We start from the raw sequence: 19396 nt of genomic DNA, 5'->3' as shown, positions 1-19396 counted from the left end.
TGAGGAATTCAATAGTTTTGTCATCTCACACTGAGCAATCGAGCAAGGGGAAGAAGCACCAGACCGTGAGAGGAAGACAAGGAGATACTGCAAATTTTCTTTTCACCAAGCACACACTTGTGAAAGGGAGGACAAGCAACCGACTTCATTGATCAAGGATCTCACAGTGCAACCCAAGAAAGTATAGGGTGACCAACATTAACAGGTGCATTACTGACACATGCATGCAGCAACAATTTTGCTAATCCACAGTCACCGGCGCTAGTTTGCATGCACAGGAAAGACAACAACCTTTTTTTTTAAATAGTGATGATTTTATTTCAAGAATGAAAAGAGTACATCAAGGGAGGCCTCCCCTTACAAGAAGAGATTGAAGGGAGGGACCCAATTTAGCACAGGAATCCGCAGTCGAACTGGCTGATCTAAGTACATGGGACCAGGAACATGGGATAGAGGAGACAAGATCCATAATATCAAGAAATAGTTGTCAATGACGCCAAGGCTGGAACGTGGAGGAGGAGCACCATCCAATGACCACCAGGGGAGTCTCCTTCAACAATAAGCGAACCGCTAAAATAATCATGGAAGACACATAAGGAGACCAAAAAGCTCCGCAATAGTTGAATCAACGATAACTGCTGTATGAGTGACAGGGGGCCTGGTCCAACCCATGAGGAGAGCCGGTAAGCCAAGGAAATCGAAAAACGACCGTTGTCATCAAGGAGCCAAATCATCTGGTCAGCCACATGAACCTGAATCTTAACATCACCAAGACCATCAATCAAGTCACAAATAGCAATGGCCTCTTCATCAGTGAGATCACATCTCAAATGAAAGTTCCAAGAGCCACTTCCCTAAGCATCAGCAATAGAGAGGTCATAGTAGACACCAGTCAATCCAAAAATTGACTAGAGCCGTCAAAAAAAAAAAAAATCCCTATAGCGGATCAGAAGACTAAGAATAAATGGAACGTCGCTTTCCAAATGGGGGAGTGGTTGCACCTGCTACCATCAGTGATCCATCTAACCCCGAGAAGATGGAGCTTGGAAGCCACCATCGGTTTCAGAAGGCCACCAAGCTAGAGTTGAGCTTCTAAAACCACTTGAGGAGGAACACAAATCCCATTTCCTTAGTGCGTCTGACCCCCAACCCACCCATGATCTTTGGCATACATACATCATCCCAGTTGACGAGGTGATAGTGAAACCCATTGTTGGTTCCGTGCCACAGGATTTGCCTTTTAATCATATCAATGCTCCGACAAACAGAGGCAGGGCAAGAACAAATGAGAGGAAGTAGTTGGGTATACCGGCCAGACAAGAGTTGAGAAGGGTCAATCTATCAACTTTGGATAGGAGCCTCCCTTTCCAAGTAGTCAATTGCCGTTCGAGCCTCTCAATCACCGAGGCTCAAAGCCCCTTTCCGAGGATTGTAGTCAATGAGGGGGATGCCAAGGTAGGAGGTAGGGAGAGTCATGATTGAGCAACCTAGAGTGTCTACCATAAGGTGGAGAAGAGGGGGATCAATATGGAGTCCTATAATAGTCATCTTCCTCCAATTGATCTTTTGACCATAAGTGATTTCAAAGAGTCCAATAAGTGCCTTGATATTGCAGATTTGATCAAGTGTGCCAAAACCAAAGCAAATATTGTCATTTACAAATTGAAGTAGCAGAATATCAAAGTTGCTCTGATCTGAGACAGCATCAAGCCACCCAAAGATGCGAGCCGAGTAGAACATGGAGGACAGGCACTCGGCGATAAGATTAAAGAGCAACGGGGAGAGGAGGTCTCCTTGCCAGATGCCACAGGAGCCATGAAAGTAGCCGCAGACAGTGCCGTTGAGAAGCAAAGAGTAAGAGGCCAACGAGATGCAGCTCCAAATCCAAAACTTCCATTTGTCCCCAAAGCCCATGTGTTGTAAAACATCATCAAGGAAAGACAACAGCCTAATAGGGTAAGTATATGCCTATCACGTGTTTGAGAAAATTCTTGTATTAATGTAGATGAAAAACACCAAACAGGCAACCATGGATAATCTAATAGCGCTATGATGCATTTGATACAGATTTAAGGTTGTTCATGCCAGAGTCGATGCCAAATTCAAATTATTGTCGCAGACGATTGACACAAAATTCGCCGCCTTGTAAGAACTATTGCAAGAAAGAGTGAGAATTGTAGACCAAGGGAGTAAAATTAGTGTAGGGGGAGATCTATCAAATAATTCTTCTCGGGCTGGGGATGAGCACACGTGTCATGCTACTTGACTGTCTAAAATAAATTGATTAAAAAGACCCCACGACATGGATCAAAAAAGTTGAGTAATTCTTTGATTAACATGGGACGGTTGAAAAACAGCGATGGCTGCTTTTGGATTATGTCTCTAAACTCGAGTCTAGATACCACTCAAGTGAACAATTAACAAAATGCCAAAAATGCCCTTAAGTACAAGTACAATATATATCAGAATTGAATGAAATTAAAGGCATAGATAGATGAGAAGTAATCTAACAGACTGGAATTGATGTGGCTTCCATATATGATGCTGAAATGACCAAATTGCCCTTCCACCAGAATTTCAACAAGAAACATTCGAGATACAATTATCACATCATCCTCTTCATAGTTTGAGACAGAATAGAAAAATAGAATATCCAAAAGTATTCAAATAAAAAGAATCCAAACCCTTCCAACACTGTCAAGATAACCTGACAGCCATTGTTGCTCATGAGATTGATTGTGAAATTAAGGGTACAGAAGTAGAAGACTCGCCAGATGGTAGGTTGCCAACAAACTACTTCTAATGGCCATCCTTGTCCTTTTTTATGCTCAATAGCCTCTTGAAGTCATCCTGTTACTCAATGTAAAAACTTAAGGAGAGCCAGCGGCAACTGGCAACCTAGGAGGACCAAGCACTGTCCCTACAGTACCCATCAAGTTCCAAAACTTGACTGAAATCTAATTTATTTATTTTTTGAAAAATGTGTGAATAGACTATAAAAAAGAGAATTACTAGTACAATCAAACCTAGGTCAGAGGGCCTTCCTCCACAACAAGGTGTTGGAGTGAAATGCCCGCCTTGGCCTGGATGTCTGCCAAGTGGTTGGTAGAACAATTCATAAAATCCTTTTTAAAAAAAAAAAAGTAGTTGGCAGAGCAAGGAATGTGATTCCAACTACAAATCATATGGAAACTTAAATTACATATTTTTGAGTACATATCCTAGTGACGCCACAGAGACCTGATGGATTTTGCACACCAACAAACCTCTAGGGACCACAGCCGACGAGTCCTCCAACAGAGGCTCTGTCACTCCTTTTCCCCTCGCATACTCCAAAAGAACTTCAAAACAAAAAAAGCCCTGACCGGAATCTAAATATGAGACACAGTAAAAAAAAAGGACTCAAAATAGACAATATTGGGAGTTGATGTCACACGCAATCCTGGGAATTTCTCAGGGAGCAGCTTCAAAGATCTGACATCACAATGATCATCAAGGCATTATGTAATTAACAGAGAGCCAATTTCAAGATGATCATTAAGCTGGAAATTCCTCAAGACCCCCTGGTGGCATCAGAAAGCCAATGAATTTTAAAGTCTAGATTGCCCACAAAGATAGAGTTGACCAAAATTTTCATTCCACTAACAATCCCCTTCCCACTAAGTTAAGGTGACAGGGGCAGGGCCAGATGTCTCCGGACTAATCCCACTTGTTTCAGAAACCAGAGCAGAAATAGGACGCTGACACAAGATGAGATTATGAATGACATGACTTTCCTTCGAACAATACAGATTGAGAGTTTTGATAGCAGCAAAGAAAAGGGGGATTGCCAAAGTGGAGCTCACCATGGATGCAGGCACCAGAGAGTATGGCCCCAACAGTAAAAAAGAGAGAAAAAAAAAACAGAGAAAGAACTGAAACAGTATAAGGATTGGGAAGGAGCACGAACAGAAACAGAGTTAGAAAGAAGAGAATAGTTACAAGCAAAAAAGAAAAATCAGACATAATGAAACTAATCTCTTTTGTTTTTCTTCTTCTACCTCTTCGTTTTCACCTTCTTTTATTTCTCCATTTTAGTTCTCCTTTTCTTTCTCCATCTTAGGATTGTTACTACTCTGATACAATGTCACTACTTACACACATGGGTGAAAGAGGAGAAAACAAAGTTGAGAGAAGAAAGTTAGCATAGAAAAAGTAAGGGAGAGAGAATAGGGTTAGGGTTAATCCCTCTCTCCAATTTATAACATAAACTATGATGGAAATTACTACAATATCCCTACTCCCTTGATACCCTAAGAAATAAGATTCCATTAGGAAATACTTTCCTAAAAAACTAAGAAAACTAACCAAAGTGAAATTACATCTTCTTACAATTTTCACCCTCTTTCACGCTTTTTTTCTCTAGTTATAACTACTTATATGAAGCCTTAAGATGTATCAAACTTAACAGTATTAACAAAAAACAGTGCTTACATCCCAAGACCATTAACTACTACCAGTAGTCAATTTTACATGCAAATGACTTAGAGAGAAGAGATGGGACATGAATTCCTCCCAGGTCAAAAGGAGAAAACAGCACCTCCATCCACAATATTCCTGTGAATTCCTCCCAGGTCAAAAGGAGAAAACAGCACCTCCATCCACAATATTCCTGTTAATCAGGAAACCTGCCTCTGAATTGGCTAATGTAAGAAAGTAAGACTACAAATCTGAAGGTAAGAGGTTGACGAACTCCTTGAGAGACAGCTGCTAAACCCCAAGGTAGAAGATGGCTTGATTTCACTGAGTGACATGAAAAGACTCCTCTTCCTGATGGAAACCAGGGATGACAGTATTGTACAGAACTTGGGAAAAATAAGTGCAACAGAAGAATGCTTTGTTCTCTGTGGAGAGAAAAAAAAAACTATAGGTGACGCAATGCCCGTGGCTGTTAACATATAAGAGAACAAGGTGATGAATCAAGGAAAAGCCAACCTAAGAATCTTGGACTAAAAAAGCTGCAATGATCTGGTGTTGATTAGGATTTAAAAACCACAAAATACACATTTTTGTCAACTTGAAGGGCATTCACTTAACATGATTTTTCCCTTTTTTGGAGTTATCACTAATAGTTTTTTTGACAACTATCTTGTTTAGTAAACTGAATCATAAAGTAAAATCCATATGCTTTCTACTTAAAAACTTTAGAAGTTAGTCCACAGATAACTGAGCTTATCAAATTTGGACTTAAGAGAATAACTTCTTTGTTTTTTCTTTTTTCTTTTTTTGTGGAGAACATAAGAGAATTACTTCCCAACTGCACCTTCCATAAAGAATGAGAAAAAACAACTTATTCTACTCCTTTGCACATCCTTTCAGTCAATTACTACCCAAATAGACACCAAACAAGAATTTTTCTTACTACAGAAACCCAAGAGAAACAATCCCACGCAAATTGAATTAGGACTCAAACAAGCTGAAAAAAAAGACTAGAGAAACCCAAGAGAAACAATCCCACACTAATCGAATTAGGACTTAAAACAAGCTGAAAAAAAAGACTTTCAAGTAACAAACTCTACAGTTTTTTTTTTTTTTTTTTTTTTTGAAATAGGTAACAAACCCTACAGTTAAGAAACTAATCAAAACAACTGCAATCCCTTAAGCACAACCTTCGAAGTACCTATGTTTGGAGCAGATCTCATTTCCTAGTCCAGCCCCAGTAGTAATATTGATTCCAATGAAATAATAAAGATTAAAGCTCTCCTTATTGGCGTAATCTTCAAAGATTAATCCTCTCAGGCCCCTTAGTGATTGAAGTTGACACTAATTTGGTCAGTGACTTGTGCAAAACACAAAATGGACTCTCCTGAAGATTTTGTCACATCTTTGAAGAGAATAAGACATTGTGGAGCATTTCTGTAACTTGGTTCCATGGTCCTGATTTAGGAAATTGTTGTGCGAACAAACCAGCTAAGGATAGGGTTTTCCTCAAAAACCTTATTGTGCATGGTTCCCCCTTAGGTGCTTCTCAAGTCATATCTAGCCTGATGGCTAGTTTATAATTTGCTTCAGTTTGATTACGGTTGATAAACTCTCACCATTCAAAAAATAGGGCAAACTCCAAAAGCTGGTCAAGGATATAACCAAGACTAAACTTTTATGAGGAATACCATGCTGACTAGGGTATGCAGCATAAGCAAAATTCAAAAACAATTCCAAGAAACCCGAAAGTACTCCATTCCAACAATAAAATTGAAACCTCCTGTCTGCCCAAAGCTTAATCCCAAGTACAGGTGTAAACTAGAAAGAGCAGACAACACTTTTTTCATGAAAAGCAAATAGCAGACAACAGTAAATCACCAAAACTAAAATTGTTTGCTCCAAACATTGAAAGTTTGAGACAACATCTGCACTTAAATTCATTGGATCACTTCACCACACAGGAAATGATACAAGTTCTTGCATATAACCTTAGCAATGTATGCTAAGATTTTCATAAAATTGTTTTTTTTTAAGAAGGATGTATAAACTATTAAAAGAGGGAGAAAGAATACAAACCTAACTAAATGGGCCTTTCTCCACAACAAGGTGTTGGAGTGAAACACCCAACTTAGTCTGAGTGTCTGCTAAATGATTGGCAGACCTAGGGATGTGCATTTTCATAAGATTGTTAATTGTTTCCCTAGAGGAAATCAGTTGAGAATTATTCTAAAGCTAGATTTTGAAAAAGCATTTGATTGTGTTAGTTGAGTTTTTGGATTTTATATTGTTATGATGGGGTCGTTGGAGCGTTGAGATATCAAGGAGTCTAAGACAAGTCTCATGCAAAATATATCTCACAAGTTTCATTAAGTCTAAGGTGAATCTCATGCAAGACAAGTCTCACAAGAGAAGCAAGCACAAAAGAAAAGGCTAGAATAAAGGAAAAGAAAAGGCTAGAATAAAGGAGGATGTTTAGTAGTTATGCTTTATCTATTTATGTTTAGATTAGCAAGCAATATTTTGGGTGTCATTGAGAACTTTGGAAAAGTTTATTTTTGGTAGGATGTACATTATATTTCTTTATAAAGGGACATGATGTAAGAGAGCATAACACATCTCTCTCATATTTTTCCTCACATATCAATCTACACATACTCTCTCAGTTCACTCTTTTCTCACCCTTTCTTTCCACGTTTTCACTTCTCTCTCTCTTCCATGCTTCCTCCTTGAAATTTAGCGTGGTATCAGAGCGCACAAAGATCTAACATGGAAAAGGAGAAAAAGATGGAGAAGAAAAGGAGGGAGAAGAAGAGAAGAAGACAAAGAAAAATAAAAAACTTTTCATTTTTCTCTTTAATCTTCTTCTTTTCCAGCTCTTGTTTTTTCATTGGATTTTGCACTATCTTACCACACTTTCGTATAGAAAATTATATATTTCCGAAAAGATCTTTGAAAATTTTCCAACTCAAAAAGAATTTTTACAATCAAAGTTTTGTACAAAGAGAAATCGACATCTGAAACAGCAAAGGTCAGGCAATAGAAAAGTTTCGAACAACATAAAGCTTCAATTTATGGGACATTTTGTGTGAACGAGACCTAGATTTATATAGAGAACTATATGTCAAAATTTCAGTGAATTTATTTTCTAACCCAACAAACCGTTTCTTAATCTGATTTTTCCAAAGAAAGATATCAGTATTAGAAGAATCAAAAATCAGGCTGGAAGTATGTTGATTGTGAAAATCCGATTCTTTAGCACCCGTTCCTCTTTTTGCTCTCCACATTTTTTTGAGAAATTTCCAATTCCAGTCCTTGTTTACAATAGGTAATTTTGAATTTTAATTAGGACTTTATGAATTCAAACATCATGTACATGAACTGATATAGCTGATCGGATAATGTCCCATCCAATACCTTGGCTATGTTCTCTTGATATGTTTGAGGAGATTGATGGAAGTCCAATCAGATTCTAGTGGCACTTGATTTCTAGTCTATCTTCTCACAAGAAGCAAGTGCAAGTGAAGTGATTCCCACCAAATGAAGGCATTCTTAAACTCAATTTTGATGGGTCTTCCTTTGACAACTAAGTCCTTCTAGGTTTGGGAGTATTTTCAAAAATTCAAGAGGTGACAATTTTATCTCCTATGCAGGGCCATTGGGTCATTCACATTCAACTATTGTTGAGCTTCCCACTAACCTGCATGGTTTGCATACATTTCATGATAATTTTCAAGGAATGCTTTAAGTTGAAGGGGATTCTACAAACATCGTTAGCTGGTGTTTGGGGAAAAAAAGATCTCCTTGGAAATATTTTTGTATTCTTCTTGAAATTCAGGACCTTAGTTTGAACTGTGTTAGTTCTTGGTCTCATGTATCTCAATCAGTAAAGGTCATGCAAATGCTTTAGGTAAAGAGGGGGTTATCCTACAATCAGTAAAGGTCATGCTAATGCTTTAGGTAAAGAGGGGGTTATCCTACAATCCCTCATTGTAAAGGGTTCCCCCTTTGATTTTATTCTCTTGCCTTTGGGCTTTGGAATGAAATACGCCCACTTCAAAAAATAATAATAATAGCAATTTATCCATCACTGCTTAGTGGAAACACAAAATAGAAATTTACCAAGTAGTTCGCTTGTTTCTTACAACTGCTAGTTAATAAGAGAGTCACTACCAACAGCAGTTTCCAATCCTTGAACCTCTACTTGCTCAAACCAGCCATCACATAAACCAATCAAGACCATTCAGAACTTATTTTGCATCTAGATGTAACCTGAACTGTCAAAAACAATTTGCCAACAAGAAAATATAAACCTTCAATCCTCTGAAACTAAGTTAACAGTTATCCCTCTTTGAAGCAACCTAAAACACATACTCTTGAAGCCTTCATATGAGATTAAGAAGGCCAGATGTGCGCATATCCACACTTAAGGTCCAGATACATTTGGATATCATGTAGGTGCCAATATGTCAATCAGATATCCTAATCCTGGCATAAGGGGTTGACTAACATAAACAAGAAATTTCAACATGTGGGTCCAATTTCACCCCTCGATACCACATGGCCCATTCAGTGAATTTGAATTGCCAGAACATAACAAAATGCCAATTTTGCGGCAACAAACACAGATCTGAAGGCAAAAACCTACTCTTTCCACCAACAAGCTAGGCTAACATGGAATTAGCAAATAAAGGTTACAATTATACAAGTAATCAGATACCAGTGCCAAACATGAAGCAGCCTGTCAAGCCCCCAGGTCCGATGGATAAGCAGAACCACATCTGGGACCATGTGAGCATGCTTATCAGATAGCAAGTCCAGAAAATTTGTTACCAAGTGCACCAGATGTTCAGATATTGGGCAAATGGACCGTCTACTATCAGGAATGAAACAATTCCCTCAAAAAAAAAAAAAAACACTTATCTCGCCATATTCTTAACAGTAAATTGATAACCATAACATAACACTCTATCAGTCATTACAACATTTTTATAATATGGGCACAATGAACTCAAGATCAATATACACATATGATCTTTATAGTTCTAAAGAAATGCTCAGCAATACCTCCCCCATGGAATCAGAACATGAACTATGAAACAAAAGGAGCCAAGGACAATCTAGCATACAGATCTAACCTGTTGGAAAGCAGGGGCAAAATGGGAAGAGAACTTCAACTTCTTCAGAAGAGGCACAACATCAGAAGACTGTGGATATGTAACATAGGGAGCCTTTACTCGATTCAATGGTATGAAAGTGATCCTTCCACCTTTCCGAGAAGTGAGGTGCCTTATTATATCTGCTGATATTTCATCAGTTTCAACAACTACATGGAATAAACTGTACAAACAGAAAAAAGAAATGCCTCAGGCAAATATTTCCACCCAACTACATGGATACCACATCAAAATGTATACTGCATAGTAATCACATGTATGGATCAAACCTATTTCCAGCAGTAACCTCAACTGCAGTGAAGAACTTTTCATCACAGTCAATCAACTCATAAATTGAACCATAAACTCCTTTATAAGCATAATCTTTGCAAATCTTCCTGACAGAATTCAGACCCCTTCTGATTTCCTGATTAGGTTAAAACAGAGTTAGTTTGAAGATGAGAACCCAGTCTACTGTTTAACAGTCACAATTTGACAGTAATACATCAAACTATATGTACCCAGTAAATTACTAAAACCAGAAAACCATTGACTACTCACACCAGGAGTTGCATGATCCAGACTCTTCTGTGCCTTAGCAAGTTCTCCTCTAAGCCTATCAATCTCTGAAGAGAGCTCACTTTCCCTCTTCCATAAAGACCTTGATAAAATAAATAAATACATTATACAAGATAAACAAAGGGACCATTAGCTACATCTGCAAATGATGGCTGTGATCAGAGAAAAAAAAATGCATAATCAAAAGCAGCCATACTTCCGTGTATCTTGCAGTTGATCCCTCTCTATCTTCAAAGTGCTGAAATCTTCAAGACTGTCAGACATGAATGAATCTAACTTTTGCAGCTCAGTCACACGACCCTCTATGTGTGCTTCTTGCTCTTTCCAGTCACCTTTTACATGTTGAATTTCATCTTGAAGTTTCTTCTCCTGAAATAGAAACAAGCACATAAGAGAAGGAAAAGGTCACAACCACTGTGTCAGGCAATGAACAAAAAGAATACTTCGCCGAAGTTGGATTAAGCAAGGCAGCTAATATATTAAATTTCATTATGTGTTTTCTCTCTATTTACTGAAACAAATCGAGATTGATCAGAAAGTTGAGTGGAAGTAAGAGAATTGTAGAAAGTGTGAAAATCCAAGAAGAAAAACAAAAAATCTTTTGAATGTTGATCACACAAAAAAGAGCGTGCCGCCCCCCCCCCCGGGTAAGACGTGAACTCAAGCATTAAATAAAAAAGAGAATATTTACATAAAAGTATATGTAAAGTAACACTCCCCCCTCAAACTAGAGAATAGACATTAATCATTCCAGCCTGCAGTGTGTCTTGGAGTAACTTGTTGTAGACAGGCTTCAAATGCAACACATGAGGGGTGGACACAGGTTGGGTTTAGGTTTGATTTTTAAAAACCCTAACTCCAAACCTAAAAAATAAGCCGAACGAGGTAGGAAATCCAACATCAAACCTAAAACCAGAAAAAAAAAAAAAAAAAAAAAAAAAAACAGAACGGGATTGGAAACCTAGACCCAAAAGAAACCTGAACAGGTTGGGAAATCCAACCAGTCCGGTTTCCCTGCCTCTTCCTCTCAACCCCATCCCTGCCTCAGTCCCACCCCCGCCCTTTCCTCGGCCTTTTCCGGCTTTAGTCCAAGGCCCATTCCACCATTAATCAAAGATTATAAAAATTCTAAACAAAAAAATAACAAATTTGTTATGAATGCATAAATCTATTTTATAACATGAAAATAGAGAATAATCAAGAATATCCGAAGAAATAAAGGAAATTCTAGCTTTTTATTTGTAAATAAATACACTATTTTAAACTTTTTAAAAAAAATATATCAGGCATTCAGGTCAGGGTCATGATCAGGTTCAAGTTCAAGTAGGATCAGCTTCCCCATTTAGCCGACCCAATGGGCATCCTTACATCACACTCATAAAAAAAATCGGCTCCTCTATCTTTCTTCATATCATATGTGTTTTGAGGTGTAAGACTAAGAAGATACACCTCTTCAGAACTCTTTCCCTAGCCTCTTCAGAATTTCAAGATTAAGGAATATTACCATTGCTGAAGTCGCCAATAATGGGGGATGGAACATTCAACCTCGTTGTGGTCTATTGAAACTTGAAGGTTGTTGAATTTAGGACCCCATGACTGAAATCTCGAGCAAGGTGAGAGAAGGAGAAAAAGAGAAGGAGAGAGAGAGCTCTGGGGTAGAGAGGAGGGAAGAGAAAAAAATGGAAAAAAAGAGTTTAGGCTAGAGAGAGATACTTCACGAGTTGAGAAGTGGAAAACTACTTGACTTGATTATAATTCGAGTACATGAACCTCTATTTATAGTAGAGGAAAGTGGCAGAGTTCAAATACAATTAAACTACCCTTGTCCCAATTACACCCAAACTTTAACACTTAAAGATAAGTTCTAACATAATTGAATAACTCAACATAACTAGAACTGAAACTCTTCTATGAAGCACGTGATCATGTGATAAGGATGCCAGCTCATGGTTATCATGGTGGGTTCCACTTGATCTTCCAACTCATGTGATAAAGATACCAGCTCGTGGTTATTATGGTGGGTCTCACTTGATCTTCAAATCTTCCAACTCATGCTAGCTCGTGTGATGACCCATCATGCCATCTCACGTTATCATGGTGGGTCCCACAAACTCATGTAACCATGGTGGGTTCCACTTTGTAACAAAGGTCTTGAAGCCAATCACCTTTAAGACACTTTACAGCCAGCCAGAATTCAAGCTAACAAATAAGATAAATTAATCTGGTGACCAAATAAAAGTGGCTCCTTCTCCGTCTCCTCTACTTACCTTGTTATTCGAAGAGAGATTACTCGTGGTCCCAAGCATGCAGTGGAGTTTACAAGGCATCTCAACGCGCCCCCCCCCCCCCCCCCCCCCCCCCTAAAGTAAAAATTTTCATGTGGAGTGCATGCCACAACAAAATCCTCGTTGCTGATAATCTCAAAATTCGTGGCTAGCTCGGGGTTGACCCCATTTGCCCTTTCTGCCATACCAATGAGAAACTGTTAGCCACCCGCTTCTCTCGTGCCCTTTCTCTTGGGAGATTTGGACATCAATTATTAGCTGCATTGAGCTCCATCTCTGCTTCCCAGAGGACTTGCCCGCCGCCTGTCGAATGCTTGCAGGGACCCCAGTCCCCGATCTTGAAAAATTGATGATCTCTGCCCTCTCCTCATTCATCCCCTAGGGCCTTTGGCTAGAGCACAATCTAAGGAGATTCAATGCCAAGTTCAGCACTCAAGATAGAGTCATTGAAACCATCTCAGGCAATATTGCTACATGGCTCCACTCTCGAAAAGCCCTCACCCCCTTCTCAGGATCTTCCATCAGAAATAATTGGAGATGTCTTGCCCAATTCCACATTTCTTCGAAGCCCCCAGTTATTTCTGAGTGGACCCCACCGCCTACTGGTGTCCATAAGTTGAATTTTGACAGATCTTCTTTCGGTAACCCTGGCTTAGCGGGTTTTGGCGGCGTGATTCGTGACTCTCTTAGGAACCAGATCGTCTCCTTCTCCAGCCCTCTCAGCGTGATTCGTAACGATCTTGGCAACCACATCATCTCCCCCAGTTATTTTTGAATGGACCCCGCCGCCTGTTGGTGTCCTTAAGTTGAATTTTGACGGATCTTCTTTCGGTAACCCTGGCCTAGCGGGTTTTGGCGGCATGATTCGTGACTCTCTTGGGAACCAGATCGTCTCCTTCTCCAGCCCTCTCGATATTGCGGACTCCACAACGGCCGAGTTTCAAAACCTACTTAATGGGCTTCGTGTTTTCCGCGATCATTGCTTCGGGCCCATCCTGATTGAGGGAGACTCCAAGGTGGTGATTGGTTGGTGTGAGAATTCCTCTGTGCCTCCGTGGTACCATTGGGATGCCTTTTTTGAAATTATGGATATTGTCAATTTCTTTGACTGTTTTTGGTCTCTCATTCCGAGATCAACAAATTATGTGGCTAATGTTTTAGCCTAGCAAGGAGCCTCCTTGCAATCTCTTGTTGTTAGGAGTTAGCTCTTCCTTTTTGTTCTCTTAATAAAATATCATTTCATAAAAAATAAAAATAAAAAAATAAAAAGACTAAGAAGTATAAATTTAAGAGTTGCAAAGCACTTAGTCAAGTCATGCTCTTGCCACTTGAAATACTTCATGCGGTTTCAGCAAATTCTTTTAGTCCATATCTCTTTTTTTTTTTTCCTAATATATTGCCAAGGAATAAATATGATCTTCCATACTGTTGACCAGCCAATGGATAATCTGAGAATTATCCCTAATTCTGTTGTTACTATCTAGAGGTTCACTGATCAGATGATTAGATAAAGCTTTGATTGTAAATAATTCTTTTGCAAATAGAGGGAAAGGAGGCTCAACTCAAGTCCAATCTTAATTTCACCCATATTTTTCTTCTTTAAAAAAGTCGCACTATTTACATAAATGCCATTTACTTCAATATGTTAGCAACAATGGCATTATACTCATTATATCATTAAAATTTGATAAAAATAAGAAAAACTCAAATGAACATCAATCGTGAATACATGGGATAGAAAAATTAAAACAAGAAGAAATCAAGTTTGAAGTCATTCTATTTAAATTTGGTGACTTAATTAAAAATTGGGCATACCTAACTTAGATGGACTTAGGTCTACACTCATTTTTCCCTTGCAAATCCTAATTCCAAAGACAATCAATGAAAGCTGTCTCCAGATCCTCTATCAATTTGGATTATTATAAGATACCCAATTTTTTTGGTAAAAGGATTATAAGATATGCCGTTCTTTGTTTTTTTCTGGCAAAAGGTGGTCAGGACACATTTCGTCACCACAGAATACCATGAAAGAGAGGCAACAATAACAGAAAATGAACATAAGGTATACAGTCATGACACAAGGCATTAATCTAGTTTCAATTTCTCTGTTTTCTGTCCCAATTTTCTGAGGTCCATGGATTGACAGGTAAGAATAATGCAATTCCCAGATGACACAATCTACTGCACACAGGCAGTCAGAAAACCACAGACAAAAATAATAAAGCACTGTATGAATAGGATTTGTAAAAGCAATCTATCAGCACATATAGCACAGAAAGGTTCTAAACTTCATATCACAGTTGAATAGATTTACCTGCACCATGTTTGATGAAAGGACACGTTGAAGGTCATCAATTTCCTTTTGAAGCCATTTATCCCGATCAGCCTTAGTGGCAAATTGCATTGCCCGACCTTGCTTCTGATATAGAATACTTAGCTGCTTTTCCCGATCCATTATTCTATAAGATCCAAGAATAAAACATGACAAATAGATTCAATCACCATTTATGAGAATACCACAATCTGTTAAAGAAAAGAATTCCATTAGACATACCCTTTTGTTATTTGCTCCTCCTCAATCACTTGAGCTTCATGCAAAGGTCTGATTTTATCTAATTCATCTCTTGATTCCCCTATTTCTTTCTGCAGGCTCTCAAGTTGCCTCTTAGCTTCATCCTGAAAGCATAGAATGCATGTTCTAGACTCATATCGGATCCATATATTACTTCATTCCTTTCTCCATTCAAGTTTTGACAAACATGCTTTTCTCAGAATAGAGATCCTACTCATACCTTTGCTCGGATATCTGCTGAAATTCTCTCTTCCAGGTCTCTTACATCAAGTTCAACCTGTGCATGTAATTTCATTGCCTCAGTTCTACGTTTCTCTATTGCTTCTTTCTCTCGGTCCAAACCACTTTTGTCTTTGGCCAAAATCTTCAGTTCCTTTTCACATTGTTTATACTTTTCTTCGGCCTCCAGCACACTATTGTACATTCTAGTTGATTTTTCAGACACCCTGGCCCGAGCTTCTTCAACCTACAGTAACATTCAACAAGATTAACACCACCAAAAGATCAGGTGATTAAAATAATTGTGCACTTGGACAGCAACACCATGATAATAAAAGAACTTAAGGCTTCTTAACTACTTAAAACCAGAAGAAACCTCAAACTGACCTCTGTCAATTTTTGTTTAGCTTCATGTAGCTCCTTATCAAAAAACGCATACTCTAAGGATCTTCGTTGTCTGTCAAGCTGCTGATACTTTTTGAGTTCTTCCTTTTCTTCATCAAGCTCACGTAATCTCTCCTCCAGATACTGAACAACTTGAATTATCTGCTTCCTTTTATTACCTGATCAAAGACAAGAAACATGAAAGAAATTAGAAAAAAAACATGATTAAAGGAGCTGTAGTTTAATTCAAGAAAAGGACTTGCCTGTTTCTTGCATGATTTTCAAACTCTCCCGACGCCTCTCCTCATAAACCCGTGTTCCACCAATTTCCTTGAGCAGGTCAAGTCGTTCAGAGTCTTTCATTAGAGTCAATGATGCTATCTGTGAATCATCTCAGCATAAGAAGACTTAACACTAACACAAGGAAAAAAGAGAAGAATCTGCCTGATTAGTTCTCGGTATACCTTCCCTTGCTGGACAACATAATATGGATTTGAGCGAGAAAATCCAGCACTCTCTAGCAAATTCATAACTTCTGTTTTCCTGAAAAATCAGACAAAAATGCAATGTATTGACAACAGAGACAAACAGGTTCCTTTACTTATAAAAGTGACTGAAAGCAAAAGAATGTAGTTACGTGATATGTTTTGAATCCAAGAAGTACTCATCCTTCTTAAGACCAATAGTTCTCCGAAGGCGTACTTCATCCTTGTCAACCTGTAATTGGTTTAAACCCAAAAAAAAAGAACATTATACATTTTTTATGATGGTGTAGTTGCGCATTCCAACAAACAGTTTTGAAAGATGCCAGATCGGTATACAATTCCTTATTAACATAAGAGTTATATGAAAAACCTGGCCATGCAATGGCCAAGTATTCATTTCCAAGTCCAAGGCATTTAATGAACAAACTTTAATTAAGCGCCAGGTCTCATGAAGTAGTAAGCATGCCTAGTTCAAAGCCCCAGCTGTCATAGCTTAACTCCAATCCTACTTGTTGGTAGGTCAAAAAGTTCACCATTTTATAGCTATACACAACTTCCATGTCTCAGCCTAGTCATTGAAAGAGTGGAACAATAGTCCCACATTGGTATTAGCCTGAAAGAATGCTAGGCTTAATAGTTAAGAAGAGGTCCCATAACTTTGTTAATCGTTTTGGGAGAATATAGCCTAACTTTTACATAGTATCAAAGTCCAGCCAAGCCCATAAGTGTGCTTTATATGGCTCATTGTTTGTTCCCTATGGCCTACGGTGTGTATGTTTTTCACATCTTGAGCCAAGTTGTCTATATTGGTCTATACGTGAAAGAAAGTGTTGATGGGTAAAAAGTCTACTATTATCTTGTTTTATGCATGCTTCACTTCTCGTGCTAGTTGTTTAAGAGTGAGAATTATTCATATAAAAGAGTGGGTCCTTGTTCTTTTCAACTTAAAAAGATAATGCGCTCCATCATTAAGAAGAGGTTACAAAACTTCAGCTAGTCATTTCAAGAAGAATCAACCCAGCTTCAAGATGGTATCAAAGCCAACCCAAGGTTGTGATTGTATTCTTTGATCTATGCATGTATATACTCTACATCGTGAGAGAAATAACTTATTTAGGAATGGATGTGAGGGGTACTGCACAGTCTATCATTCTATAGTTGAACTGTTGATTTTTAGGACCAACACAAACACAAAATATCTCAAGCGAATGAGAGAAGAGAGAAACTCTAACTCTAGGGAGAGAGGAGAAAACAAATCAAGGGAGAGAAAGAAGAGGAAAGGAGAGAGAGGTGTAAGGATGAATTTGAGCTAAGAGGAAGAGGCGTGAATGGAAAAAGAAAGGAAAAGAGATAGAAGAGAGAAAGGGCTGTTATACAGCCTGCTGGATGGGGAGAAAAGTCGACCCCCCATCTTTTTTATTACTCACTTAACTGTTTTTACAAAATGACTAAAAAGCCCCTAACTTAATGACTTACACAGAAGTATGCAAACACCTTTCTAAACCCACAGAATTTACACAATAACCACACCACTTTAGATACTCTAATCAGGATTCTTTTGTCTAATAAATCATAGATCTATTCACATGAAAATTATAAAATACCCTTGACTTTTAACACTCCCCCTCAAACTGGAGCATATATATCAAGTAATCTCAGCTTGGTAAAAAAATTATTGAAATCTCGCTTTCCAAGAGGTTTTACGAATGCATTATTAATTTTCTTAGTAGTCCTAAAATGTAGGGTAACTACCTTACCACTTATCAGTCTATCCCTAACAAAGTGTAGATCAACTCCAAGGCCAGCACTCCGGACAATATGGCTTCTCATGTAGTGGGCCTTATCTCGAGCTGGCTACATACCAGGAAGGAGTTTGCCTCTCTATCGAGTGTTTCCCTTCGGGAAAATTGGAGTTTAATAGCACATATGGCGAGCCCCTCCAGGACTCCGGTTATGGCCAACTGGGATCCTCCCCCTTGCGACTGCATCAAACTCAATTTTGATGGCAGTGCTTTAGGCTATCCTGGGCCGATTGGAGCAGGTGGTATTTTTAGAGATAGTAGTGGAGACCCTATTCTATCTTATGCTGGGCCGGTGGCCATTGCTGACACAAAATACTGTTGAAGTGAGTAAGACTATTCGGTCTCCAAATCTTCAAGGACCGTCTCCATGGCAAGCTTCTTATTGAAGGAGACTCAAAGACTGTCATCAGCTGGTGTTCTAAAGATAGCTCCCCCCCTTGGCGCCACTGGCCTATCACCGATTATATTGCTGACATTGTGTCATCTATTCATTGTAATTGGAATCTCATTCCTAGATCAGCCAATTCTTTGGCTAATAAATTGGTAAAATTTGAAACCTCCCAGCAATCTCTCATTGTTTGGGAAGGCTTCCCCTCTTTGTAATATGCTCGTTTGAGCTTTTGTCTTAATAAAATTCAATATCATTTCAAAAAAAAACTTCATTATGCTTTATTCTCTCGTGGAATACTAGATTGCTTGCAATAAAGATGGTTGTTTGATTGTCACACTTAAGTACCATAGGGTCCTCTGAAGCAAGTTTTAACTCTTTCAACACTAATTTTATCCACATAAGTTCATTGACAGCATGAGTCATTGATTCGTATTTTGCCTCAGCACTAGAACATGCTACAGCATTTTAATTTTTATTCTACCAACTAACAAATTCCCTCCAACAAATACACAATAATATTTGGTGGACTTCCTTGTCAAGTTGAGAGTCAGCATAATCTGCGTCTGAATATTCCTCAACTTTGAAATGATAATGTGGAGTATACAATAGGCCTTTTCCTAGAACCCCCTTCAAATACAGTAAAATTCTTGGTTTGGAAGTGTCTACTCAGATAATCCTTCACTTCATCAATCCCCTTTGTGTCACTTTTAGATGATAAAATATCATCAACATACACCACAAGAACTACACTTCCAAATGCTTGATACAAAATGAACAACGAATGATCACAATGACTCCACACAAACTGCCTTGGCACCCCTGTTCACATTGAAAAATTTTACATACAACTCATAAACCCAAGACAAGTTGCTCTCTTGATAAAAAAAAATAGACTCAAGAATCTTCCACATAACCTTTACAAGACCACAACTAATAACTTGATTACTAACATGAGGCCGCATAGAATTTACTATCCATGTTTGAATTTGATGATCTTCTACTTCCAAATCTACGGTTATGTGATCGGGAGGATCCTCCTTTATATACTCAGCCATCTTTTTTTCA

At 38.5% G+C, this 19396-nt stretch overlaps 1 protein-coding gene across 4 annotated transcripts in view; it reads right to left on the bottom strand.

Annotated features, from left to right (window-relative positions):
* Nucleotides 1-19396, bottom strand: part of LOC137949563 (structural maintenance of chromosomes protein 3-like) — a 43761-nt gene that overhangs the window by 21248 nt on the left and 3117 nt on the right. For all 4 annotated transcript variants that reach the window (XM_068795639.1, XM_068795641.1, XM_068795640.1 and 1 more), the window contains exons 7-17: nucleotides 16291-16370; nucleotides 16118-16196; nucleotides 15917-16034; nucleotides 15657-15832; nucleotides 15271-15516; nucleotides 15033-15154; nucleotides 14793-14937; nucleotides 10390-10562; nucleotides 10176-10275; nucleotides 9905-10041; nucleotides 9597-9798 (exon numbers count right to left, since the gene is read on the bottom strand). In XM_068795639.1, coding sequence (XP_068651740.1) covers nucleotides 9597-9798; nucleotides 9905-10041; nucleotides 10176-10275; nucleotides 10390-10562; nucleotides 14793-14937; nucleotides 15033-15154; nucleotides 15271-15516; nucleotides 15657-15832; nucleotides 15917-16034; nucleotides 16118-16196; nucleotides 16291-16370 — 1578 coding nt within the window. The remainder of the gene's footprint in view (nucleotides 1-9596; nucleotides 9799-9904; nucleotides 10042-10175; nucleotides 10276-10389; nucleotides 10563-14792; nucleotides 14938-15032; nucleotides 15155-15270; nucleotides 15517-15656; nucleotides 15833-15916; nucleotides 16035-16117; nucleotides 16197-16290; nucleotides 16371-19396) is intronic.

This window comes from Aristolochia californica, unplaced genomic scaffold (genome assembly GCF_029961685.1).
Source record: "Aristolochia californica isolate CCGP_79_NKW_82.1479 unplaced genomic scaffold, dmAriCali1.0.hap1 SCAF_14, whole genome shotgun sequence".
Taxonomy (NCBI): domain Eukaryota; kingdom Viridiplantae; phylum Streptophyta; class Magnoliopsida; order Piperales; family Aristolochiaceae; genus Aristolochia; species Aristolochia californica.
This window is presented reverse-complemented; position numbering and strand designations above follow the sequence as displayed.